Below are 27962 nucleotides of genomic sequence, written 5' to 3'. Positions count from 1 at the left end.
ATGGTATGCTAAATAGTAACGGTTTACCAAAGTTAAAGGAGTTAATAGCAATCAAAATGGTGATAATTTAAAATATATTTTGGCAAAAACAAAATGAAAGAACCGTGGAAGGGGATCTAGTGGGAAGAGATAGATGAATAGAGCAGGGAACAGGGACAAATACAGTCATAACACTCAGTGTAAATATGTGATAAAGGAAATGGAAAACTTGATATGACCCAGGGAAATGATGGAAGGGATGACTCTGATTAAGAAGCAGTGGGCACAGAAATTGGACATGTTAAATTGTAACCACCTTGTACAGCCACTTGCAGATTAAGAAACAAAGACTTGACCAATGTTATAATCAGTCAGTCAATACATGCAGTTGTTCATATATCAGAAAAAGAGTTTTCAAAGCTTTTAGTAATAATCTGTTCCCTAATTTGGAAGCTGGCCTGGGGGTGCTTATTCGATTATTATGCTATACTGTTTACATATTATATATCTTTCTTTATATTGTTTTATTTTTTGTGGTTCTGTAAATAGAACCTAGAACATTCTGCTAGACCATAGTAAGCTATATTCCCAGCCCTAAGAATTTTATTTATAAAGAAGAGAATCTAGATTCCATTGCAGTATGGTTATATGGATATTATAGGTCAAGAGATAATTCTGAATCTGCTTTTCCTTCCATTGCCTCCAATTGATTTGTCTGGGAGATAGTTAAGCAAACTATAGAGAATTCATCTGGAAGCTACTCAGATCACTGACCCAAAAACAGCAAGTAGATAATTTCTTTGCCAACTCACTGCTAGTTAAAGCTAAGAACTATGTAGGCACCCCTGTGTTCATACTGGCACAATAAATAGACCTGAAGATTAATGGCACAGACTAGAAGACCCAGAAATGAACCCATATGCCTACAGCCTTTTGATATTTGGCAAGGAAGCCAAAAATATACATTGGGCAAAAAGATAACCTCTTCAACAAATAGTATTAGAAAACTGAATTTCCACATGCAGACAACTGAAACTGGATCCCTACCTGTCACTTTCTGCTAATATCTATTCAAAATAAATCAAAGATCTTAAGATAAGCCCTGAAAGCTTGAAATTACTACAGAAAGGAGTAGGAGAAACATTAGAATTTATTGGCATAAGCAGAAATGTCCTGAATACAGTTCCAGGGGCTCAGCAAACCCACTGTTGGCAGGAATGAAACTAGTGAACCACTGTGAAAGGCAGCTTGGAAATGGCTCAAAAATCTAAACCTTATAATCCAGCAATACTGGATTGCAAGTCAGGATACAGTAAATGCATTTGTATACCTATGTTTATTGTGACACTACTCACTATAGCCAAATTACAGGAATAGCCTAGGTGCTCATGAAAATACATGTGACAGACAGACTGAGTGACTGACTGACTGACAATGAAATTTTAGTCATCCCTCAAGAAGAATAATGTTATGTCATTTGCAAGGAAATTGATAGACCTGGAAAAATTATATTAAGTGAAGTAATCTAAACTCAGAGGGATGAAGGATACCTGTTTTCTCTCATGTCTGGAAGCTAGATCTAAATTATCAACATGTATGAAAACATACACGGGTTTGTGTACAATGCACAAACACTGACTCACATATGATATACACAGAGGAAGATTGTACTGATGTAACTCCTTCAAATAACTACTAACAAAAATAAAGATCAGGAAGCTGAAACATGTTGGGAGTCGGGGGAAATCAAGGGAGGGAGGGCAGATGAATCGAGAGAGGCAAGATAGGAGAATAGAGTCATAATATTCAATGTGCATGTGTGAAAATGGAACCAGAGAACTTGACAGAACAATGGAAGGGATAACATTGATGAAGATATGTTATACTCATAGTCTAACTTGACTTATGGAAGTGAACTCTTTCAAACAACTACCTAAACATCAGCATTAATTATTTAATAACTGAGATTGTTCTACATGCACTTTGTACAAAACTGAAGTATACTAAGGTTGATAAGGAAAGCTATGCTTCTTTCCTGCTCCTGCTCTTAAACACCTGCTCCCTCCATCCACTTGCCTGGCCTCCTCTGTAGACTATCTTGTATGGAAGTCTCCACCAGACTAAACTTCCAGAGCTAACATTTGCTTCACCTCTTGTCAACCTCTTGAGGTAGAAAAACATCTTTAGTTTCTGAAGCAATCAGTCCATTGGCACGTATCTGGCTAGGTTTTGACATTTTTGACTCCTCTTGTTTTACTGTTTTACTCAGTGTCAAAAGTATGAATATCCTACCAGCAGCAACCAATGTTTTAAATCTGTCATTTGTGAAGTATAAGAAGTCTCCAAGTGAATTTAACATTCTTTTCTCTATATTCCCTTTTTGCTTTGTTTAAAACCCAACCAACGAGCCAGGCCCTCATGGCTCATGCCTGTAATCCTAACTACTCAAGAGGCTGAGACCTGAGGATCACGGTTCAAAGCCATCCAGGGCAGAAAAGTCTGTGAGACTCTTCTCTCCAATAAACTACGAAAAATCTGGAAGTGACTCATGTGGTAAAGCACTAGCCTTGAGCACAAAAGAGGCTCAGGGACAGTGCACAGGCCCAGAGTTCAAGCCCTGATCTGAAAAAAAAAAAATGCCCTTGATTATACCCGCATAGATACATGATCACATTCACATAGATCTTTGCCAAAGATGTCACAGTTTTTTTTCATTATCCTGCTTTTGACTCACAGATGTGTCCTGGATGCTTCCTCTCTCCACCTCACAAATCTGAACCCTGGGCATTCTCTGTTCTCTTTTTCTCTACCTTTCTCACTGTCCCATTTCTTTCCCTGGTGCCAGGTTCGGTAGCAGAGTTGAAGCTGCTCTCAGTCCCGTGGCTCTTCCAGGGGAGAACACATTTTGGGATAATATACAAGCAGGAAAGAACTAGGGTAAGAATGGCAGCTTAGAGGGAGCAGCAAGTACACAAGCCTTGCAGTGGAAGAAATACGGTTCTTTACAGGAACTGAAAGCTAGTCAGAAAGAAAGATAGAAGAGAAACAGGGTGGCAAATAAAGTGAAATTAAGATGGAAACTATTGGGAACTCACACTATTCAGTAGAAATATGATATGATTCTCAAGTGCATTCTGTTTTTCATGGGCAGTGCTGGGGTTTCAACTCAAGGCACTGTACTTGCTAGGCAAGCACACTGCCACTTAAGGTATGCCTCCAGACCTTGTTTATTCTGGTACTTCGTTCATTCGTTAGATGCTAACAGAGCTGAATCTCAGCGCCTCATCCCCTCATTCAGCTTGCTGCCTTTGTTGGTACTCTAGCACTTGAGCTATGCTTCCAGCCTTCCATTTGTGGGCTAATTGGATAAGGAGTCTTGGGATAGATTTGGATTGTGATCCTCCAAATCTCAAGTCTCCTGAGTAGCTAAGATTACAGCCATGGTGCATGGATGATATGATAAATTTTAGATGACAGATGTTGCTATAGACATGCACTACTAGACATCTTGATGCACTCCAAGCAAAAGAAAGACATACAAAAGAGTGAAGAACTAGGGAAGTTGTACGTGTATAAGCAAATCAAAAGTTAACCTCAACCACTTAAAACCTGAATCATGATTTTTAGGTAGTTTTGTTGTATTTATGATTTGTAATTTAAAGTCCATCTTGTGTCCCTAAGAGGACTTCAGTGAAGATTTATAAGAAACCTTCATTGCTGAGAGACTTGACTTTGTGTGTGCATGCAGGTGAATGCTTTTAGATGTGATGGGTAAACATGACAACATTGGGTTTAAGATAGGTGGATATCAGATTTAACATGGTGGCTAAGTGGCTGAGACATGTTCAGATGGCTTTGTTGTAGTAACTAACTCTTGTGTGAAGACACCGGAAATATTAACGTGGCCTTATTCTTGTATGGATTTTAACAGAGAAGAGTTTCAGTATTAATTATTTTCCCGTTGACTTTAGATAGAATGAGGTCACAAGCTAAAATGGAAAATTCCTCTGACAATATTAAGCGAATCACTCAGAAGAGAATGGCTTCAGCAGTTCACACGACAGGCTAGCCCCAATGTATTCCTTAGAAAATCTAATTTAAACAAATATATCAAATTATTAGAAGGAACCGTTTTTGACTCCTCTGCACTTATGAAAAGAAAAATGACTAAAAGCTGCCAATGGGTCAAGTAGAAGCCAGAAGTTCTGTTGACTCAGAAGGAAATAAAGTCAGAACCCTGCCTGGCTTTTTGAAAGAGACAAACAGACCTTAACCTTCTTAAGGAAAAAATTATCTCTTAGGTCAATAAACATGCTAAAATTAGGTCTCTAAATATATGAGCGTATTTTAGTTTTCCAATGGATCACAAGGCTCAGACCTGATGGAGAGAGAAGTAAATCACCAACTTGGGGGGAAAAAATGTTAGATGAAAACTTTGAAGATAGAGCTGGCATGCTGACACTCCACTACCAATGACATTCAGAGATGGATGTGTTTGGTATTTTTAGTACAATGACAGGCTGAAAATAGATTTATGGTAGTCAGATTATGAAAACAAAGTGGTGTGGGTTTCTTCTGCAGCCGGTAGAGAGCACTGTGTACAACTGTGGAAAGCTGAGCAGGGTGGAGTCGAGCAAAGGCCGAGGAGGTTTTGGGGCAGCTTGGTGGTTCTCTGCCATGCCAACTGTGGTCCACAAAGGTATTTCTCCTCTGCATTGAGGGTGAGCAGAGTTATGTGCTAGAGAAAGATGTATTTGAGAAGGAAGGTAGAAGGGCACATGTTTATAAGGGCAGACTCTGCAAGATGCAATCGCATGCTGAAATCTATTTCAGGAATTGCCAAGCTCCATTTATCAAGCAGGAAAAAAAGTTAGCAACTATAAGCCAGAGACAATGCTTAGAAATTCTCTGTGATTCCTTAACCTTGCAGCTTCTTCTAATATTGATTTTTACTTTTAGAGCTTCGGTTTTGTGCTTACTCTTGTAGCATAACCAACCACTCTTTCTTTGTGCCATTACTTTTTTTTCCCTCTCTTTTCTTCTGTTTTGCTTGTTTGTTTTTGTTTTCTCTGCCAGTCCTGGAGCTTGAATTCAGGCCTGGGTGCTGTCCCTAGCTTTTGTGCTCAAGGACTAATAGCACTCTATCACTTAAATCACAGTTTCACTTCCAGTGGTTAATTGGAGATAAGAGTCTCACAGACTTTTCTACCTGGGCTAGCTTCAAACTGGAATCCCTAGCTCTCAGCCTCCTAAGTAGCCAGGATTACAGGAGTGAGTCCCACCAGCACCCAGAGTGCCATTACGTTTCTGTTTATTTTTCTCTTAGTGTTAATTGATAATGTTTTTATTTCTTCATGCATTTTTGTTATTATATGTACAGAGGAGTTACAGTTATATAAGTCAGATTCGTTTGTTTTTATATGTACACAGGGGTTACAGTTATATAAATCAGATTCTTTTTGAACAATGTCACCCCTTCCCTTGCTCTCTCCCAGCATTTCCCTCCTGTCCTCACCCACAAGTTGTATGTACATTTTCAACATAGTGTGTAGTGAGTGCCACTGCTGCATTTGTTTACACTTAGTCCCACTATTTCTGTGACCTCCCCTTGCCCTCCCAAAGACAAATAAACAAGACAAAAGGAAAAGAGAACAAAAACCGTAACAAACAAACCTCTTGTTTCCATTTCCTGGGTTTATTTCAATAAATATCAGTTTATATGATCAAAGGCACATAGGCATTGTGCCTTTGTGATCCACTCCTAAGATTATCTTCCTTTGGTCTCACTCTGTGTGAATGCCTAGAAACCTGTATCATTTATCATGTCCCAGTATATATTTTTAACCATCCAGTGTGTTTACTTGTAGATTTATAGGCACATTCTAGCTACCACAAATGAGGCAAACCATGCAACCTATGTTTCTTTGTGTCTGGCTTACTTTACTTACTTAATAAAAATTATATTAAGCAAAGTAAGCCATTTCAATGGTAGGGAATCCACGCTCCCTGTTTCTAGGCCTCAGGGAGGAGGACCTAAATGCTGAAGGTAACTGGATATTGGAGCCTAGAGGTCTGAGGTCATTTCCAGATGCCAACTTGAGCACCAACCAGGTTGGCTGGGCTTTGTCACTTGCAGTTGGTGGCCTCCTCAACCTTTCTAGCTTTGCTTTGCAAGTCATGTGAGGTTCCCATTACTGCAGCCTATTGGTTACCAGCCTATCACAAGCAGGGACAAGATAAGAACTCACCACATAGGTGAGTTGGGCTGAGTAGCATAGTCTATTACTAAGTCTAATTGTATGGGAAATCTTCCTCTAGAGGAGGAAAGGGAGGGATCCCTTGGATTTTCAGATCATCAGACCCCATCACAGATGAAGACAATACAGAGGGGTGTTCTAAGCTTATTGAGTGACTTTGAAAGTTAGCACCAGGAAAGCCTGTGTTAGCCAGACACCAGGTATGCACTTCAGTGCACCCAGCACTGCATGTGACATGGTAGAAATGTCTCATGATGTAACTAAAGGCCACTGTGATGCTGTGGAACAGGAAAACACCTGTATTGTTTCTCTAATAGGCTTTTGCTAAGTCATGGTCATGAACTCAGAGAGTCAGTCTTTGGGAAGCTAAAATGCATCTCACTAGCTAGGGGAGTTTGTTTGGCAGGAGCCTAGAAAATTTAGCTAAATTTAATTCAATGCAGGTACACAGAGTAGAACAAGAAAGTTAAGTGGAAATAATACAGAATCCCATGACTATAGGTGGATCGCTGCAAGTGTAGAGTGTGGAATAATCAGGGGATTTATTCAATAACAAGATGACAAAGCTCTTCTCCCTATTCTATGCTGTGAACACATATTTTCTCAGGTCCTTCCTTCCTTCCTTCCTTCCTGCCTTGCTTTCTTCCTGCCTTGCTTCCTTCCTTCCTTCCTTCCTGCCTTGCTTCCTTCCTTCCTTCCTTCCTTCCTTCCTTCCTTCCTTCCTTCCTGCCTTCCTTCCTTCCTTTCTTCTTTCCTTTCTTTTTTCCTTCCTTCCTTCCTTCCTTCCTTCCTTCCTTCCGTCCTTCCTTCCTTCCTGCCTTCCTTCCTTCCTGCCTTCCTGCCTTCCTTTCTTCCTGCCTGCCTGCCTGCCTGCCTTCCTGCCTGCCTGCCTTCCTTTCTTTTTCTTTTATTGGTTCTGAGATTTAAACTCAGGGCTTTGAGCTTGTGTGGTTTGCTTCTTATGTGTGTGCTCTACTTTTTGAGTCACTCCTCTAGCCCTGATCTCAGCCTCCTGAGTAGCTAATAAATTACAGACTGGCACATAGATGAATTCAAAGAAATTGCTAACTCTGCTTTTCTCTTGCTAGTAGGACAGACACATACCTCTTCTAAACCTTTCTTAAACACTCATCAGGCAGGATTTTAAATTTCTCTGTTAGTGGAACTTAAAGAGCTTGCCAGACATTGGACACTGAATGTAGCAGCCAGAACAAGATGCCAACCCATCCAGGAAGGGTGAGCCATTTAGCTGGGCCATGCCTTTGGCAACTCCTGCCTGCACTGGCCACATAACTCTAAATCCATGTCAGAGAGAAAGAATAAAAGGGGTGTGAGGGAAGGAGAAGATAAACTCTACCACCACAGCCTAGCAGGCAGAAGCTTTACCCAGCAGGGTGGAGCCCACTATCACAGGGTTGGCCGATCCCTCCTCCTAAACTTCAACAAGACCTCAGTATATCGGAGATATATCTAACCCATGAAAAATGAACACTGCCTCAATCAAGAACACTGCCTCAATCTCAAGAAAAACATAAACAAGGAATATATATATACACACACATATATGCATATACAATGTATGTAACATACATACACACATATATAATGCCTACAAACTGAAAATATATGTTAAATATTGTATGGGTACATATTATTTATATATATTATGTAAGCTTTACAAACTGAAAAAAGATTCTCTAATGGTTCAAACAACAAATTTTACATGAAAACCAAGAAAATACATTACCACCATCTTGTGGACACATGCAGAAATGCATCATAATCCACTTAGGCTGTCCCCCAAGCCCCAGGCTCTTTTCTTCATGCAGTGTCCTTGACTTTCACTCCAGCCATCCTCCCTCTTACCATGCATTTGTCCCAAAGCTTGGGTGATGTCCAGAATGGATAGTCTCAGTTGCTGCAAGGCATGGATCAGGGCATCTTGGTTGGACTGTAGGAGGGCATTCACTGCCTGAGCAAGGGCCTGGAACAAGAGTCATTTTCCCAGTTGACTGCTGAGCTGAGGCCCCCAAGCACCGATAAACTGAAACTTAACGTCTCTCTGATGGCCTGCACCATCCTGGTGCTATCCAGACAACATGGTGCCCAGATGTTCTGGATCCTTCTACTTACTGCTACTTGTTCTACCTCTGAAGGGCCTGAGCTCTCAATTTTCTTCCTTCTTTTCCTAGGTTATTGTATGTTGTAATTTCTATTTCTGCATCTTCAACTATGGTATACTCACTTGTTCCCAAACTCATTTTATTGGTACTGTGATCAGAATCCAGAGCCTGGCTGTATGTCTGAGCCATGCCCAGATCCTCCATGCTCTGTCTCACACAGCACCAGATAGCTCCTAAAGATGCCACTGCTTCACAAGATCTCTGTCACAAAACCTGCTTTGTCTTACATTGGTTCCTTAAGAAGCAATGAGACTATGCAGAAGGGGAAGATAAAATTCTGATTTTCCAATGAGAACTAAAGTGGCAACATGATTAACCATTTTTCATGTTTTGTTGTTCGCTTGCTTAGAAATTAACCCATAGCCTTACACATGCTAATCATGTGCTCTAGTTCAGAGCTGTACCTCCAGATATGTGTGCATGTGTGCCAATATTGGGGCTTGTATTTGGGGCCTCACACAGTCCTCCTTCATTGTGGCTCACAAATGGTATTCTATCTGAGACACACTTCTTGTCCAGCTTTCTTTACTAATTGGAGATGGAATGTTATGGACTTTCCTGCCCAAACTGGCTTTGAACTACAACCATCAGATCACAGCCTCCTGAATAGCTAAAACTACAGGTGTGAGCTACAGTTGGGCCTTCGCCAGCATCTGGCCTCCCCTGACTTCTGAGAGTGGACCAAGGGGCTGTAGTAATGACACCAGGGTTGCTCCCTGCTGAGAACATGGCAGACATTCTGTATCTGCTCACCAAAGAAGGTTTGCAAGAAGGGATAAATCTAACTAAACCTTACATCTAGACAATGCAAAAACAGCTTTGTGTGTCTCACATGGAGCTTTTCTTGTACCTGTCTGACCCCTGAAAAATTCAAGTGTGCAAACTCCAGGAACAGGTCAGGTCATCATTAATGCCTCTCCTAGTTAAAGCCTTTTCTTTCCCACCTCCTTTGCTTCGCTCATCTCTTCTCTGAGTTGTCATTTCCCTGGGGACATTTTGTCTGACTCTTCAAGTCTATCTTTTCATGAACCCCTGGATGTTCCTCCTTTGCTCCCTGTCTTTATCCATCTTCCTGCATTTGCTCATGTGCTGCTAAGGCTGGGATTGTTTCTGCCTTGTGCACACTGATTTCTGTTCCTAGAACAGTGCCTGTGTTGCTGATGAAGCCAGGGTTCGCCCCTAGTCTTATAGCAAGTTGAGAAAAATGGAGCTCACATTGCGGGCTGGAATTCAGAGTTTTTCCCTCAGATTTGAACAAAGTAGCACCAGGCCTGCATTCACCTATGCTGAAGCAGGGAAGGGAGAGGAGGGGAGGGGAGGAGAGGGAAGAGGAAAGGAGGAGAGGGAAAAGGAGGGGAGGGCAGATCATAATGACATTTTACTTAAGACAAAAAGACGGTCATGGAGTGAGAAGAGACCTTAATTCCAGGTGCTGCAGCCTTCTCCACCAAAACCGTCACCAGGACGAAGCCCTTCAGGCTCTGGCCCCCCGGAAATGAGATGATGGTCTCCAGATTACTTGGGAAGGAGGAGGTCACATGGTTAGAGGTGTAGAGACTAGGCTGTGAGCACTCACTGCCCATTGGCTAGGTATGGTGGTTCATGTCTGTTATTCCAGCACTCAGTGGGCTGAGGCAGAAGATAGAGAGTTCCAGACCAGGTAGGGCTATAGCCCTATAGCTGGTTATATATAACCAGCCTCTGTCTCTAAACAAAACAAAATATACAAAGCAGTATTGGCTGGAGTTGGGTAACTACTCCTGAGCTGGTCCTGTGACTAAGTAGCTGTGTGACCTCAAACAGGCTGTTTAGCTGCCTGTTTAAACAAGTGAAGGTCCAGTCAGGGGCAACTTCCTGTTCAGGAGACGTCCAGAGGCTGGCCTCCAGCAGCACTTAGGAGCAGAGAGAATACACTGATTCACGTCCAAGTTCACCTGAGCTGAGGACTGAGAGTTTAGCTCAGCCCTGAAGGCCCTACAGCAGCACCCTGGGGTGAGGACCACCTGAAACATGGTGGGCAATGGTTAGCAAGAGGCAGTGTGGATTCTTCAAGATCCCTCCATTCTTGTCCAGAGTCACAAGCCACAGAGGTGGAGCAATGAAGCCTAAGTAATGTATTTCTTTCAAAGATATTGAAGTATAGCTCAGAGCAGCTAAACAGTCTGTTTGAGGTCACATAGTTACTTAGCCCTAGCTGGTCTGGAACTCTCCTGCCTCGGCCAACTGAGTGCTGGAATAACAGATATGAACCACCACACCTAGCCAATGCTTCCTTTCTTTCCTTTCCTTTCCTTTCCTTTCCTTTCCTTTCCTTTCTTCCTCTCTTTCTTTCTTTCCTTCCTTTCTTTTTTTCTTCTGCTACTGAGGCTTAAATTCAAGGCCTCACACTTACTCAGCTTGCTTGTGAGTACACTACCACTTGAACCAGGGGTCCAAGCCTAGCTTTCTGCTAATTATTTTGGGGAAGGAATTTCACAGACTTTTCTACCCAGCTTGGTCTCAACCCACAATCCTCCATGTTTCAGCCTGCTGAGCAGCTAGGATTAGCAATGTAAGCCATCAGCACCTGCCTCCCCCATTTATTCTGAGATGAAATACGGTCTAATGGAGTGCAAAAAGATTATTATAAAGAGTGGAAGAGTATTATGAAAGGCAATGTTTTTTAATGCCCTGCTGCTCTTTAAATGGTTTTGAATATCTCAGATACAGATCCAGTCTACCAAACATAAAAAGTAAACCCGGCAATTCTTTTCTCATCTTAAGCCTAAGAAAAAATGGAGAAATAAACTCAAAGAGAACAAGGCAAGAACTAAGTCATGGATTCCATTGCTTCCCGCACAAGTCATTTAGCCTGGGAAGTGAAGTTTTCCCCTTCTACCTGCCCAACTTCCGAGCCTTGGCTTTGACACTGGACCCCTTCAGCGCAGCCTGAGATTTGGTGTCAGGAGAAACAATGGTGACTTACAGGCCACCTTCTGTCCAAGGAAGGTGGAGCCTAAGAATGCCTGGACCAGCGCTGCACCGTACACCTTCCACATCAATACAACATGCTGTGGGTCTGAAACACAACCTGCCCTTTCATGCCTACTACAGAGAAATGAGAAATCTTTTGCACACCATCAGGTTTCAAAGAGCCCATACATCGAGGGAACATGTTGGGTCCTTGTATTACACTGTGCTTCATTATGCACAGATTGGAAAATGCAGTAAAGAAAATTTTAAATAGCCCCTCATCTCCCAAGGGAGTGTAACTATTAGCCTGTTCAATGTGGAACCCATTTCCTTCTTGTATTTTTTGTTTTTTGTGTGTATGTAGGTGCATACTATATTTGTGTAGGTACATACTATACATGCAACTTAGTACTCCTTCTTTTGGTCTTTCTGTAACTTTTTAAAGTTAGCATGGGTTTTAAAAAAGAGTAAACATTTCATTTCTAACAACTTACCTGATTTCCATGGGTCTTCTCAATGTTCAGTTATTGGCAACCACAAAGAAAAGAAAATGAGAAGTTTGGTTTGTAAAACAATATACCTTCTGGGGCCACACATTTGCACACTATTGTGCAATGCACATATAGACACAGACATGCACATGCATCTTAGCAGTCACAGGGTATGACTGGGCCACTGGGAGATAAAGAATGAGCAAATCCCACTCACTGCTCAGCCCAGAGCACATGGACTCTCTGTATAAGTGATTTTGTTCCTCTCATTCTTCAATATTTACCAAGAACCTACTGTTTTCTCTACTCATGGATGTTTGGGTGAGTATTTCAACATGGTGGGAGGGCTTTGCTTACATTTCTTTTCTTTTTGTTTTACTTGTGCCAGTCTTGAGGTATGAACTCAGGGCCTGGGTGTTGTTCCTGAGCTTTTTTGTTCAAGGTTAGTGCTCTACCATTTGAGCCACAGCTCCATTTCTGGCTTTTTGGGTGGTTAATTGCAAATAAGAGTCTCAAGGACTTTCCAGAACAGGCTGGCTTTGAAACATGATCCTCAGATCTCAGCCTCTTGAGTAATGAGGGTCTTTTGTTTTTCATAGCACGTACTCTAAGTGGTAGGCATCTTCAGATTCCAAGAACTGATTACCCAGAAGGACTGGGGGCCCAGGACTGAATCTGCGCCCTAGGCTGCAAACTCTCAACTCTCATGTCCTAAAACACTGGATTGCTATTCCAACTTTTCCTTGCCCATCCCAGCCACTTTCCCTCCAACTTTCCCACATTCTCCCTATTCCTGTGAGTTATAAATTCAACATTCAATGCACTGACCACAAAAATTCATGCATGTAAGCTTATTATTTGATCCCACCCAAATGCTAAGCCACATGTAATAGCTGTCAATATTTGATATTTTTATTGAAGCATAATTGGTCAAAGTGCATGATTAATAACTATAGAACACATCAAATCCCAAGGCTTATGCAATATTGCATTCTCTCCCAGAGGTATAGAAGTTAGCCCCAAAAGCTAAGCTATACTTATTTGAAATTCCTTTGTAATAGTTTCCAATAATCTACTCAGCACCCCTGGCTACCCATAGCCATTCCTCAGAGAAAGTTCTCTTTCAAATCCAACCTCAATACCTCTATGATGTTTTAATTGCTGAAAGAAAAATGCCATAAATACAGTTGGGAATTTTGCTGTGAATATGAAGTTCAAAAAAATGTAATACTTGCAATTCTTCCACATCATTCTGATGACCGGATTTCTTGATGGTTAAAAACTCATGGTAGAAGCATGATTATAATCAAGAAGTACTGTACACATAATTGGACTTGTTAAAAACAAAATCCCCTCATAAAACTACTTGATAAAAAGTTAAACTAAACATTTACTTTTTTTTAAAATACCTCATGCTAAGCCAGGTGCCAGTGGCTCATATCTGTAACTCTAGCTACCTAAGAGACTAAGATCTGGATCAACAAGGTTCAAAGCCAGTTTGGGGGGGAAAAAAAGTCGATGAAACTCCATCTCTGAAATAACCAGCAGAAAGTTGGGTTCAAGTGGTAGAGCACCAGCCAAGCAGTTGCAAGGCCCTGAGCTCAAGCCACATTCTTACAAAATAAGACAAAACAAAACAACAACAAAACCCATGAAAACAAAACAATCCCATGTCATTTCAATAGACAATGCTTCTACAACCAGCACCATTATCAAAAAATACTGGAAGCCAAGTGGGAACGATCATATTGCTAGTCAAATTCTCAATCCAGCATACTTGAACTCCCACTCACAAATCATAACCATCCACTGAGTTCTAACTGGACTTGAATGGATGAGAAAGAATAAATGAGATATGACTACAGTGGAGCTTGATGATTCAGTGGAGGAATCCAAAGGGATGAGGAAGCAGCAAGCAACAGTGATCCAACCCCATGTACACTGAATGGATGGAGAAGGTACTCTGCGACTGAGAATGCTGGATGCATGATCTACTTCACCATTCCTGCAGAATCATAAGCCATGTGATATGTATGAACTTTCCTAATTACTTCCCTGGTTGGAAGAGCCAGGATCACAAGACTGTCATACTGAATTCCAATCTGTTAAAATTTGAAGCATTTCCCCTCTTCCTTACCCTTCTGAGTTCCTTTTGGTCCAGTTCGTCAGCACTAAATCGGCATGGACCAGGATAGGAGGCAGCCCCAAAGTCCTGGAGACTTCCACAAATGGAAGGGCAAGATTTCTTGGCAGAACCTTTTACATAGGAATCCAGATGATTAGCATATTTGAGATTGGACATGACCCAGGAAATTACTTCAGCTGTGATAGAGACCCACCCTGAGGAATAAGTATGAATCACTCAAATCTATACACTTCACACAGCTTTTTGTGAACAACAGTCCATGGAACACACAGCAATATACATGGAAATTACATAGCTGGAACACTCATGTGTGCACATCAATAGTTTCAAAACTGATCAAAGAGTGAAATGGCCATCAGTCTAAAAGAAAATTAGTGTGTGTGGGGTGGGGGGAATCCCTTCATTTCAGTGAGCTTTTCACCTCCCCTTCAACTAACAGATGGGAAGGAAAACAAGGCAGCACCTATTCAACAGCCTAGCACTGAGCAGGGTGTGGTGTTCCAGAAAGAGCAAAACTGGGGGATTACAGGACAGGTCCTGGTGCCCCTTACCTCTTTGGGCTGAGTCTCTCCTTCCTGCCAGACATACCCCATGGTGATGGCACTAAGAACCAAGTGGGCCAAGCGTTGTTCCTCGTAGCTCTTTAGGAACTGAACATCTAGGAGGGGCATCTGTAGAAGAGAACCGTCAACGTTAGCACCTCAAAGGGTGCTACCACGACCAAGGGTGTGTGACTTGAAGGAGCTTTCGGGTGTAAGGAGCTGGTTATAATTCAATGCAGGGGCCAAGTCTGCATGTGTCATGCATCCCAGATCCTGGGGCACTGTGGTGACATAGTACAATCCTGTCAAGCACTTGTCCCCAACACAGAAACTACTGTTGGGTTAAAGTGTTGAGAATCAATTAGCTCCCAGGGAGACAATTTATTTCATAGAGTCTCCCTGTTTATCAAAGCTTTCTGCTTGCTTAGTATCATCCAACCCTAAATCAGCCTTGAATGCAGTTCCAATGGAGTTAGAAATCTGACTGCACTTGCCACAGAGAAATAGCTATGCTGAGCCAAATGGTTCTTCAGTCCTTGTTTGAAAACTCCCAGAAACTGTAGCCAGATCTTCATGCCCTCCCCTTTCTTCAAGGCATCACTGTGACACTAACGTGTAGTGTCAGCTTTGAAAGCAGCATCCTGTCCTGAAGTTAGGCATTGGTGACAGCCCTGCCAAAACAAATGCCACCATGCATCCTGTGCCTGTGGTGAGCTCCCCTGCCCTTCCTTCCCAGGCCCCAGACACTACTGCCTGATCTTGGGGGTCCTAAGCCCCTGTCCTGAGCCCCACCACAGAAGGGGCTGGGGTGGTTTGAGTTTCTTTGGAGGTTAAGGAATAGTGTCTTGTTGGGCTCTGTGTCAGGAGTCCTGCTTTTTTGAGTCATATTTTCAAAGAAAGAAAAAAAAGGAAGGAAAAGAAAAGAGAAAAGAAAAGGGAGGGAGGGAAGAGAGGGAGGAGAGAGAAGGAAGGAAGGGAAGGGAGGGAGGAAATGGAGGGAGGAAAGGGAGGGGAGGAATGGAGGGAGGGAGGGAGGAAGGAAGGAAGGAAGGAAGGAAGGAAGGAAGGAAGGAAGGAAGGAAGGAAGGAAGGAAATGATACTCATTTTTATGATGTACTTTACTTTGCCCCAGCCAAGTGTCCAATGCTGAGCAAGCAAGGATTTAGTTATCCCCAGGGAGCCAGGGTGAAGGAATAAAATCCAAGGTGGTCTATTCTGGCTGTTATAAGGAAATGGGGCACATTCCAGAGCCCTGACCGCCCCCACAAACAATATACAATCATAAAATTCAATAGGGTGGAGGTTAAAGGGATAAGGTCAGAAGGGAAGGGAGTAGAGAAAAAGAAGAAGCAGGCGTTAAGGGAGAGAAGAGAGATGGAGAGGGAGGAGAGAAGGAAAGAAAGAAGGAGAGAGAAGCAGCAGGAGCAGGAAGGAGGGGAAGAAGGGTAGGGGAAGAGGAGTGGATGTCTAAATTGAAGCCTTTTGTTCCCTCATACAAAAACAAGGGGAAGCGGTTGGGGAGAGAATGAGAATTCAAAGGTTTTTACTTGAATCATATTTTTATTTCATTATAAATGGAAACTATGTGCTTCCCAGAAATAGGTTAGGTTGATTTCACTCGTAATTGTCATTCTGTTCTTCTCACAACAGTGAGCTGAGGTAGTTTCGATTGTGTCAGTGTGTGTTGTATTCTCTCCATGCTGATAGGAAGGTAGGCTGGATGAAGGGCCTTTACTGCAAGGCTGGAGCAAGGGCATGCTTTACTCCTCTTGGCCAGCGTTTGCTTATGGATAGCTGCTTCTTTATTTAGAAGGTGAGGTTGCGCCAGTACCTCGTCTGGAACTCAAGAGCTGTTGTTGGGACCCCATCTTAATGTTAGGACCCAGTGAGCATACGTGACTCCACCCTGGTTAAACAGCCATTTTGTTGTTTACAAATCTAGGAAAAATGTGGTTTACAAGTCTCTGATAACAGAGCCTAGAGAACAAAAGACCAGAGGCGAGATGGACACGTCCAATCAGTAAAGAGCACATATGTAATGCAAGCCCTGCCTTTTGCACCCCAAACCCACATGCCAAAACTGACCAAAGTGGAAGGCTAGTTTAAGCAACTGCTTAGGGACGAGTTGTAACCTCCTTGGTTACCTGGGTGTGGCTCCACCTAACCGTACAATTTTGTGCGACTGTTGCAACACTCTTGGCTAAACTGCATGGCCTGTTCCCTATAAAAGCCTGTGCAGCTGGGCGGGGTCGCTCTCTGCCCAGGTGGCTCTGACCGCTCAGTCTGTTTCTAGATGCTTGGCACAATATAGCTTCATCTGACTTTCGCTTTGTTTCAATCTCGATCCTTTGATCACGGACTCCAATATTGGAGAGGGCACCCTAATATCTTGGGGGCTCATCCAGTATCAAACGATGAGGACTAAGCCAGCATCAGAATTTCTGAGAAAAACCTCCGGAGGTAGGAGGGGGTTCGAGTCCCCCCTACTGTTCCTGCGTTTGTGGAGCTCCAGGGGAGGCCCACCGGGAAGAAACTGGACGCAGTATTGCTCCCCAGGACTGGAGTGGATGCTAAGACGTCCCATCCCTCCATCTGTAGGTCGCCAGGAAGGGGTTCGAGTCCCCCGGGGCAGTTAGGGGACCAAGGGGGTTAGAGTCCCCCAAGGCCCCACCAGTGGGATTACATCTTGATTGTTCTTGGGCTTAATTTTCTGCTGAGAGGGTTGGGCTTAATTTTCTGCTGAGGAGAGGGAGCCGCTGGGTCTGCAGTTGTCTCTGTCTTGTTTTTGTGGTGTCTGCTACGTTGTTTGTCATGTTCGAGGAAATAGGGCAGAAAGGTAGTAAGGGATCTGAGACACCTCTAGGTCTTGTTCTTCAACACCTGTAGCTTTTTCCTCTCACAGCTAGCAAGCTACTACATGAGCCACACCTCCATTCTGCTTGTATGGTGGTTGGAGTTAAGAGTCTCACAGACTTTTCCGCCCTGAGTGCTTTCTAATTGCCATCCTGATCCTCACATACCAGCCTCCTGAGTAGCTAAGACTACAGGTGTGCGCCACCAGGGCCTGATTGCTTCTTTTACTCACCAGCTCTGTTTTAGGCGATAACCATAATGCATTTAGCCTTTTCCATGAGCAGAACTGACTCTTCGATTACATTGAGCTTCTGTACAACGGTGCCTTAGACAAGTATTTTTTTGTGTAGGTGTCAGTTAAGGGGATTGAACTCTGAGTCTCAAGTTTGTCTTTTTTGCTCAAAACTAGTGCTCTACCACTTGAGCCACACCTCCACTTCCAGCTTATGGTTGGCTAATTGGAGATGAGTCCTTTTTGTCTGCCTAGACTGTGTTCAAGCCGATTCTCAGATCTCAGCCTCCTGAGATCAGCTAGGATTATAGGCATGAGCCACCAGCAACTGGCTATAGTGTTATTACTAACACTTATTTTCCACGATGAATAAAAGTATTAATCTTATTTTGTTTATTCTTTAGCTAGTTTGTTCGGAATTGTTCATAACTCTGGGAACATAAGCACATACTTATTCTTCCCTGTGACAGTGCACTGAAAACTGATTCATTAGTGCAAATGAGAGTCTACTAAAAAATGAAATACTGATTGGTCTACCAATCAAAGCAGTAGTTTCTTTGATTGATGCTAAGTTAATCTGACAGCATCTTAACTTGCCCCAACACATGTAGTTTTTCCTGATAGAGCTAAAACACTGTGCGAGGAGTAGAAAGATTTCTTTAGAATCTACAGCTTAATTCAGGGGAACTTGGCTATACCATACCTTCCCACTGACCATTTTGAAGGGAATCTCATAGTTTTTTCCATAATAGAAATATTTTATGATGCATACCCAGTGCCACACACTTGTAATCCTATCTACTCAGGAGGCTGACACCTAGAAGATGGAGGTTCAAAGCCAGCCTGTGGACCAAAAGTCCACAAGACTCCATCTTCACTTAACTAGAGAAAAGTTGGGCCTGAGGCAAGGCTCAAGTGGTAGTATCAGTTGTGACCATGAAAGCAAAGAGAAAGCACAAGCCCTGAGTTGAAGCCTCAGATCCACCTCCCCCAAATTTATATCACATACATGTAAATTAAAAATACATAATCACTATAGGAATAGATACAGAGAAATAACTTAAACCCTGCTTAAGAAGTAGAGTTTGGCCGACACCACCCCAGCCCTCTACCTGCCTCTTACTTGTAGCATTGACCTATGTGTTCATGAAGAATGCTTATCTGCTGAATATTCTTCTTATTTCTAGCTGCTCATATATTATACAAAATACATATGATCATCTAGTTGGAATGTCTTTGAACTTAATAGAATCCTACTGAATAAATTCTATGATTTGCTCTTCTTATTTAACATTTTGATTTTGAAATTCCTCTGTATAATTGCATACAGCTACAAGTCATACATTTTCACAGTTCTTCCATGGAGTTTTTTTTTCTTACTGTGATTAATAATATGTTACATCTCTCAAGGTATGCTCATAAACAAGGGAATTCTTAGATAATAGGGAAATATATCTTCAGAATTTCTAGATAATAGTAAAATAGTTACTGAAAGGAGTGGACCCACTTGTGAGGCATAAGATAGTCAGGTACCTATTTTACCCTAATGCCTAGTAAGGTAAAATTTCAAACATTTCCTAATTGTGTGGTTTCAAAATGTTACTCCTGTGTAGATTTAATTTTCATTTGGCTAGTTCAGAAGTATCTTTCATATATCTTTTGGTCATTTATGTTTTCTATCCTCCCAAATTCTGTTAATGGCTAATTGAACACTGCTCTGTGTGTGTGTGTGTGTGTGTGTGTGTGTGTGTGTTTCTAGAACCCAAGACCTTACACAGTATGGACAAGTATCTACCACTGAGCTAAACACTCAGCCTTGATTGTCTTTCTTGTTGATTTCTAGGATACAAATAATATTTTTTCACTTACATATATAACATCTTCTATTCCTGGTTTGTTTTTCATGCTCTTTTATCTGAGTTTAATAAACAGAGGTTCTACTTTACTGATAACAAGTTTACTTTAAAACCCCTAGTTATATGTGTATTAGGCAACTCTTCATTCCCAGGCTACTAACTAATTCAGTACCACAGGTTAATTCCAGCTTCCTTCCCTCCTTGTTAATCTGTAACTTCCCTCTCTCATGATGAAACACCATCCACAATCCATTTACCTATTTCTTCACCCAAAGTATACAGGAAAAGCAAATTTACAATTGTTAGCCTGTACTTCATGAAAGACAAAATCTGCCCACTAGAGGACAGTAATGGTATGTAGTTCATTTTTTCTTTTGCCTTTGGCTTTTCAGTCAAATGCTATTTTCCAAAATGTCCAAGGTCAACTCCCATTTCCCTGCTGTCTTCACTGAGAATTTACCACCCATCTCTCATCCTCTGAGACTCATTTGACATAGTCCACATTCCATCCAGGGTTCTCCTCAAATTGTCAGTTATTTTTTAATTACATATATGAAAATTCATACTTTATGAAATATATGAGCTTTCATTAGAGTCATATACTGACCCTCTGAGGAACACACACACACACACACACACACAGACACACACACACACACACAGACACACACACACAGTTTTCAGCCCTGATATATCTCTTTAAATCTCTTTGTAGCAAACCCCCTGTCCTGGCCAATCTTGCCAACTGCTAATCTGTTTTCTGTGCTTATTGGTATTTTTGTCTTTTCCAGAATGTCATGTGTAGAATCATACAGTATATAGCATTGGGGATCTGGCATATTTCATTTAAATCCTAAATATATGTTTAGTCATTCTGTTACATAACTCAGCAAATAACTCATTTTCTCTTGACACTGTGTAATATTCCATCGTACATTCTATTATACAAGATGACTTTAACTCAGTTTATTCATTCTGTTGAGAAAAACCTTGATTGCTTCAGATCTTTTGTGTTTGTATGCTTCTAAATAAAGCTCTATTAAGTTCACATATAGGATTTTCTGTGAGCATAAAGTTTTAATTTTCCTGGATATATATGTGCGTGTGTGTGTGTGTGTGTGTGTGTGTGTGTGTGTGTGTGTGTGTGTGAATTTTTATCGCTAAGTGATAGAACTGCGCTAAGTCTATGTTTCACTTCACAAAAATTTGCCAAGCTATCTTCCTAAGTGGCTCTTATCTTTGCGTTCTTTTATTTAAATTTATTTATTTAGTCAGTTGTGGGGGATGAATTCTGGGCCTGGGCACTGTCCCTCACCTCTTCAGCTCAAGGCTAGTGCCCTACCACTTGAGCCACAACACCACTTCCCCTTTTTTCTGCTTATGTGGTGCTGAGGAATCGAACCCAGGGCATCATGCATGCAATGCAAGCACTCTACCACTGAGCCAACTTCCCAGCCCTCTTTCTATTTTTCTTTTAAGCAGGTTAGTAGAGCTTGATTTTAGGGCCTGGACACTGTCCCTGAACTTCTTTTGCTTGAAGCTAGTGCTCCACCAATTTCAGGTATAGCCCCACTTCACCTTTTTGAGTGGTTAATTGGAGATAAAAGTCTCACAGACTTTTCTGTACTGCCGGGGCTAGCTTTGAACCATAATCCTCAGATCTCAGCCTCCTGAGTAGCTTGGATTACAGGCATGAACCAACAGCTCCTGACTTTCCCTTTACATTCTTATCAGCTATGACTATAAAAATTTCCATTGTCACATATCCTGTCCAGAAGTTTTTGTTTCTCTTTTATTTTGTTTGGCGCAGAATCTCACTGTTTAGACAAGGCTGTCCTTGAACTAATGCTTTTCCTGCCTCAGTTTCCTGAGTGCTGGGATTCAGCAGCCATTCAAGTAGCTACTAAATTCTCCTTTGATATATAGAGAGTCCTATGTGGTTTTTCAGTTACTAAACTACTTTTCATTTTTGTTGTTTCTTGTCTATAATTTGTAGAATTTTCTTACTATGAAAAGAGGTTTGAAATTTCACCAATTTATTAATATATATCTCTCACCAACTTCCAAATTTTCTCTATCAAATGTTTCACTTGGAAAAAATTATATTAAGTGAAGTAAGCCAGGCCTAAAGAAACATAGGTCCCATGGTTTCCCTTATTTGCAATAACTAGTATATGTCTGAGTCAACCAGAAAAGATCAGATATATTGATGTTAGGGGAATGAACCCCAAGATAAGTATTCAAATATTTTTTTTCCTTTCATGCAATTGTTTCTAACATATTTACGAGATGATTCCTATGTTGCTTTGTATGTCCCTCCCCCACCATATAACCCATGCTTTCACTGTTTGTATAATTTGTGGAGGGAAGGGAAAAAACAAATCGTTTAATTAGGGATACAGGTGGACCCATTGCAACAATGAGACGTACAAGTTGTTATGTCAAAAAACAAACTTTACAACTTTAGTGGGGGGGGAGAGGTTCAGCTGGGGGGAGGGAGGAGTATGAGAAGGAATGGGGAGACAAAGAGGAAGCAACAATACTTGATAGGAAATGTACTCATATCTTGCCCATGTAATTGTAACTCCTCTGTACGGTATTCTCACAATACAAAAAAATCAAATGTTTCTTAAGACTTGAAATTTTCATTTTTTTAGCTGTTAGAAATTTCACTTTTCCTCCTCTTGTATTAACTTTCTTGTGGGATTTCTGTTACATGAACCAAGAATATCTCCATTTCTATTTTTTGTATTCACTTTCTTAATAGTTTTTATTTCTTTGATTTTGTGATTTGTATGTTATGACATTTTTACATATATGAATTTATTGGGCTTATAGTGTTTTGTGTTATTTTTTGTATTTCTAATAGTTCCTTTTGCATATGACCTTTTGTTCAACTTGTGAACACAAGATAATGGAAACTAATATTTTAGAAAGACTAACTTGTCCTTATTTATTTCCTGGAGGCCATGGCCTCTGAAGTCCCTGTTGGCCACATTCATCTTTTCAAAAAAAAGAAAAGAAAAGAAAAGCTAAGGGACAGCACCGAGTTCAAGCCCCACTACTAACATCAAAAAAAGATAAGTAGTGCTATTTAGTTAGGTATTTTTCTAAGTAAATTGAGGAGATAGTGAAAGTTACCTATTATTAATAAGTGACTTTCTCAGTTATAGAAAATAGTCCAAACATAGACTATCAGATGAGCTAATTTCTTCTGGCACAGAGGGAGACACCACCCCAAGCATCTATTCCAGCATCTGGTGGTTGTCAGTATATATTAGAATGGAGATGCACCACTCCAGTGTCTGCTTCTATGTTCAGATAGCATTTCTCCTAGTTACAAATGGCACTATGTCCACATTTCTCTATTTTATAAAGACACCAGTCAAATCTGATTTAGAGAGTACCATGACCTCATCTTAACTTGATTAGATCTACAAACAACTGGTTTCCTAATAAAGTAAATTTCGTTAATTCTACATGGACATAGACTCCAGGGAGACCCTTTAGAACCTAGTTCAACTTTTAAAAGATTGATGGGAAAAATAAATGATTGATATCAAGGCTGTACAGTAAGGAACTCCATTTGAACAAGCCCTCAATTTTTGTCTGTATATGCCAGTCCTGGGGCTTGAACTAGGGTTTGGGTTCTATCCCTAAGCTTTAGTGCTAAAGTCCGGGGCTCTACCACTTGAGCCATAGCTCCACTTGTAGCTTTTTGGTGGTTAATTGGAGATAAGAGTCTCACAGTCTTTCCTGCCCATGCTGGTTTCATATGTGATTCTCAGATCCTAGTCTCTAGTTTGTCTTATGGGCAAGTGCCAGCAACATCTGGCTGAAATCTCTGATTTCAGGATCAGGAAAGAGTCATTTCTCCCTTTAGGAAGGATGAGAGAAAAGTGTTGACAAGCCCAGTAGCTATGATGGGAGTGTCACATGAAAACCAGATGGTGATAAACAAAGAGAAGATCCCAAAGAGTAGAAAGGATATACCTTGTTCACATGAGCACGAAGCTGATGATTCTGAATCAAATGAGGGAGGTTGCTGGCAATTTCCATCCAAGGCCTGTAATGATCCGGAAGCTCTTTCTGCATTAAATAGAGAAACATCTCTGGATTTTAGACCTGTCTGGCAAGTACCTAAGGAAGTAATTCCTTTCATATTCCAGTTTTCAAGTGAATTCAATTAATTCAGTTCACCAAACACTGAGAAATGAAATCAAGTACATTAGACCTTCCATTAGTGCAGATACCTAAGTGATAGGAATGCAGTTCTTATACATACAGGATCCAGTTAGGGAGAAAACAATGTGCTCAAAGAGCTTCTAATGTGTAAGAAGCAACTTTAAAAATGCTTTTGCAGGGCCCTGTGAATTAACTAACTTTGCATCTGTGCCTTCTGCCTTAATTATTCTCTGCTATTGTCCCTATGCAATCACCTTGGGACCCAAGAACAAAAAGATTCACTGGATAATCCTCTTGAGAGGAAGGCAAACTCAGGAGATCACCTCTTAGTAATAAAGAAACAATTTTCCAGAACTCTCAGAACAAAGGCTGAGCCAACATCGACTATGACCACACTTAGGATTTGGGACTGTTTATAATTATGTAGACCTTTCTCATCCCCTCTCCCTGTTGAACTTGAAACCAGTGTTTGTACATGGGAAGATGGCTGGGCTGAAGATGTAGTGTGGTCTTCCCATGGCTGCCATGTAATAAATCTTCTTTCTCTGTTTTTCACTGTGTCTTTTTATATAGGAGTAAGTAGCTGCACCTAAGTTGGGTCTAGTGAATTTTGGGCCTGGAACTATAAACTCAGTTTCAAATGCAGCATACTATGTTTAGTTACACATAAGGATTTCTAAGGAAGTAGACATAGTTAATTCTGTTAACTGCTTGGGGGAATGAAAGAGAATTGTTCACAGAAACATAAGTGTTGAGCCTGTTTTTGGAGGGTGTAGGTAGGTGGCATTTCTAGGTATAAAGTTGAATAAAGGAAATTAATAAAGGCAGAAGGAAGAGCAGATAAACAGATATCTGTGCTTTGAGGGATCACAAACTACTCAATAATGCTAAAGTACAAAGTTAAAGAGACAAGATTAATGGAAGATGACCTAAAAAGTTTGATTAATATGTTATATGTAGATAATACAAGAGTGTATCCTTTATACAAGTGGATATTACAATTTGGTTTTAATTTTAGAAAGACAGTTTTGTTTGTAGGATTCTTATCATGTGGAGTTAGATTAGGAAGCCTTTGAAATACTCTTCAATACTCATTGCTTAAGCAATGGCAGTGGGTTTGGAAAGGAAGGACTATCTCTAGAGAGCAAAGACCAGGTCTACAAGAAATATTTGGAAAGTAAAGTTAAAGTAATGTGATGATTACATTTGGAGAGTAGAGGCTGAAGGCAAGAAGGTTGCAAGCCCAACGGCACCATGTCCATGCACCATGACCTATGACACTCAGACCATGCTTTACCAAGGAGAACAGAGCCTGGACTTCAGGACCCCAACTCTAACCCAGCAGATAGCTAACTTTTTTTTCCCTTTTTCCTTTTTTTTTCCTGGTACTAGGGCTTGAGCTCAGGGCTTCGGCACACTCCCTTAGCTTTTTTGATCAAGGCTGGTGCTCTACCACTTGAATCATATTTCTACTTCTAGTTTTTTGTTGTTGTTAATTGGAGTTAAGAGTCCCTTAAACTTTCCTGCTATGGGCAGCTTCAGATTGGGATCATCTGATCTCAGCCTCCTGAGTAGCTGGGATTACAGGCGTGAGCCACCAGTTCTCTGTTCACCACATCTTTTCTGTGAATCAATTTTTAAAATTTTATTTTATTGTAAAGATGCTGTACAGAGAGGCTACAGCTACATGAGTAAGGCAATGAGTACATTTCTTGTTAAGCATTGCTTTTTTTTGTTTTGTTTTGTTTTGGGTCTGGTCATGGGGCCTGAACTTGGCCTGGGCGCTGTCCCTCAGCTCTTCAGCTCAAGGCTAGCGCTCTACCACTTGAGCCACAGCGCCACTTCCGGCTTTTTTCTTTTTGCTTATGTGTTGCTGAGGAATCGAACCCAGGGCCTCAAGCATGCAAAGCAAGTGCTCTACCACTGAACCACCTTCCCAGCCCTCTTGTTAAGCATTGTTACTCGCTCCCTTGTTTTCTCCAACTATTCCTTCCCTCCCCTATCTCCTTCACTTCCTCCCCCTCCTGAAATTATAAAGTTCATTTCCAACCATAGTGTCATGTTGGAACTCAACTATTGTGGCTTGTTCATGGCTGCTTTTGAGAATAGTGGAGGAGAGGAGAGTTAAATAATTACAAGAAAAATAATCTGATTTGTATCGTTAAAGGATTATTTAGCCCCTGAGCAAGTATCCAACCCCTAATCTCCTCAATCAACATCCTATAAACCCAAATGGAGGTAAATTATGTGTCTATAAATCAAACATCCATATGAATGGGGATGGGGGCACACATTGAGATAAAAATGTAGGTGATCAAAGAGTGGGCATAAAAATAGGGGATATATTTATTTTTATTTTTATGCCAGTCCTGGAGCTTAAACTTTGGGCATGAGAACTGTCCCTTAACTGTTTTGTTCAAGGCTGGCACTGTAACATGAGCCACAGCTCCACTACCAGCTTTCTTTAGTACTCAATTATAGAGAAGAGTCTCACAAACTTTTCTGCCTAGGCTGGCCTTGAACAGCAATTCTCAGATCTCAAGCCTCTTAAGTAGCTAGGATTGTAGGTATGGGCCACTAGTACCAGGCTATTTTACATTTATTAAATTTAGAATATCTGTGGAAAAGACAGAACTGTCCTGAGAAGTTTGAAATTCAGGAGAAAAGTGATATTAGAAATAGAATTGCAATAAACCCTTCACGTTGTGGTTAAGACCACAAAAGCATGCAAAGTTTTACTGGAGATTTTGCAAATGAAAAGGAGAAGATGGTCTAGTTACCACATTGGGGAATATACACAAGACAGAAAGAGGAATTGAATCCATTGATACAAATCAGAAAGAATATTCTAGACATTAATTAAGGGGCAGACCACATTGAAGTCAAGAGGGTAGAAGATTTTTGAAGTACACAATAATTATAGATCCAATGGGTCCTTAGAAAGTTCAAGTAAGATTGGTACAGAACAAGGAAGCACCTATTCATTTCTCCAGTTATGTGGTGTAGGAATCAAGGTCAGGACTCAAATGTGAATGTATTGATGAAGTGAGAAATAGAGAAAATACAGCTATTTTTTTGTAAAAGAAATGTCAGCAAAGGAGAAATCTGTGTTTAAGCGAGAGCTCCTACAGGTGGACCCATTGCAACAATGAGATGTACAAGTCATTATGTTGAAAAACGAACTTAACAACTTTGGTGGGGGGTCGGGGGAGGATCGGGTGGGGGAGGGGAGGAGTATGGGAAAGGATGGGAAGGGGAAACAACGAGGAGGCAACAATGCTTGATAAGAAATGTACTTGTTATCTTGCCCATGTAATTGTAACTCCTCTGTACAGTATTCTCACAATTAAAAAAAAAAGAGAGAGAGCTCCCTCCTAAAAGGAGGTTAGATAGGTGGGCATTTTATAGTCTTCCAGGGGAAGAGATAGGAGGGAAAGCAGAGAGGGTCATGTAATAAAGGTAGAAGGTCACAGAGGAAAAGAAAGAGAACTAGAGCCTGAGTAGAATGCTGGCCTTGGACTTGTAGAAGGGGACAATATGGAGTCTGAAGTTCACTTCCTGTGGATTCAATTTTTCAGCACAGCCAAAGGAAAATCTGGTTGTGTGATTTGAGGAGAGGGGCAGGCATTAAGTTAAAAATTAAGAAGAGGGCTAGAAACATGGCTAAACTGGTACAGAGCCAGCAGAGCAAGCAAGCAAGCAAGCATAAGATCCTGAGTTCAAACCCCAGTACTGCAGAGAGAGGGAATCAGGTGGACCAGGAGACAAACATAAACCATCAGTGTGGTATATAGGAGGTGACTTGAGGAGCCAGGAAAGTTCAAACTAGACATTTGGAGAGGAGATTACAAGTTACCCATGCATCACTGGTTGGAGGAATCTATATCCCTCCAAATCTAAAGTAGCCCTGAGTCTAAGCTTCTAATTATTAAGGACCTAGGTAAGCTCAACATAGCTGTTGATACAGAATCAGAGAAAGCTATTGACTGTATACGGGTTTGGCCATTTACAGAGTAGTTTAGCTGAGAATGCCAGCAAACATAAAGGCAGAGGCTGGAGGTGTAGCTTGTGGTAGAGTTCCCATCTAGCACAGATGAGGCTCTGCATTCCATCGCCAGTAGCACTCCTCCAAAAGAGAAAAGCAATGAAAAAAGGATATTTTTGATATGTTAACTGAACTGGCCAATTAATTTTCAGCTTATCTTCCTGATGTATATGCTTACAAACAAAACTTAAGGGTAATGACAAGGACAATGGAGTTGCACATCCGAAAGTAACACAAAGT

At 41.2% G+C, this 27962-nt stretch overlaps 1 protein-coding gene across 1 annotated transcript in view; it reads right to left on the bottom strand.

The window, feature by feature from the left end:
- The window catches only part of Ido2 (indoleamine 2,3-dioxygenase 2), an 86617-nt gene that overhangs the window by 14022 nt on the left and 44633 nt on the right, over positions 1–27962 (bottom strand). The window contains exons 8-13 of the mRNA XM_013024381.1: positions 23486–23581; positions 14560–14679; positions 14000–14118; positions 11866–11880; positions 9838–9937; positions 8103–8220 (exon numbers count right to left, since the gene is read on the bottom strand). Of these exons, the coding sequence (XP_012879835.1) occupies positions 8103–8220; positions 9838–9937; positions 11866–11880; positions 14000–14118; positions 14560–14679; positions 23486–23581 (568 nt within the window). The remainder of the gene's footprint in view (positions 1–8102; positions 8221–9837; positions 9938–11865; positions 11881–13999; positions 14119–14559; positions 14680–23485; positions 23582–27962) is intronic.

This window comes from Dipodomys ordii, unplaced genomic scaffold, assembly GCF_000151885.1.
Source record: "Dipodomys ordii isolate 6190 unplaced genomic scaffold, Dord_2.0 Scaffold4, whole genome shotgun sequence".
NCBI lineage: Eukaryota > Metazoa > Chordata > Mammalia > Rodentia > Heteromyidae > Dipodomys > Dipodomys ordii.
Note: the sequence above shows the minus strand (reverse complement) of the source record. Positions and strands in the feature narration are given on the sequence as shown.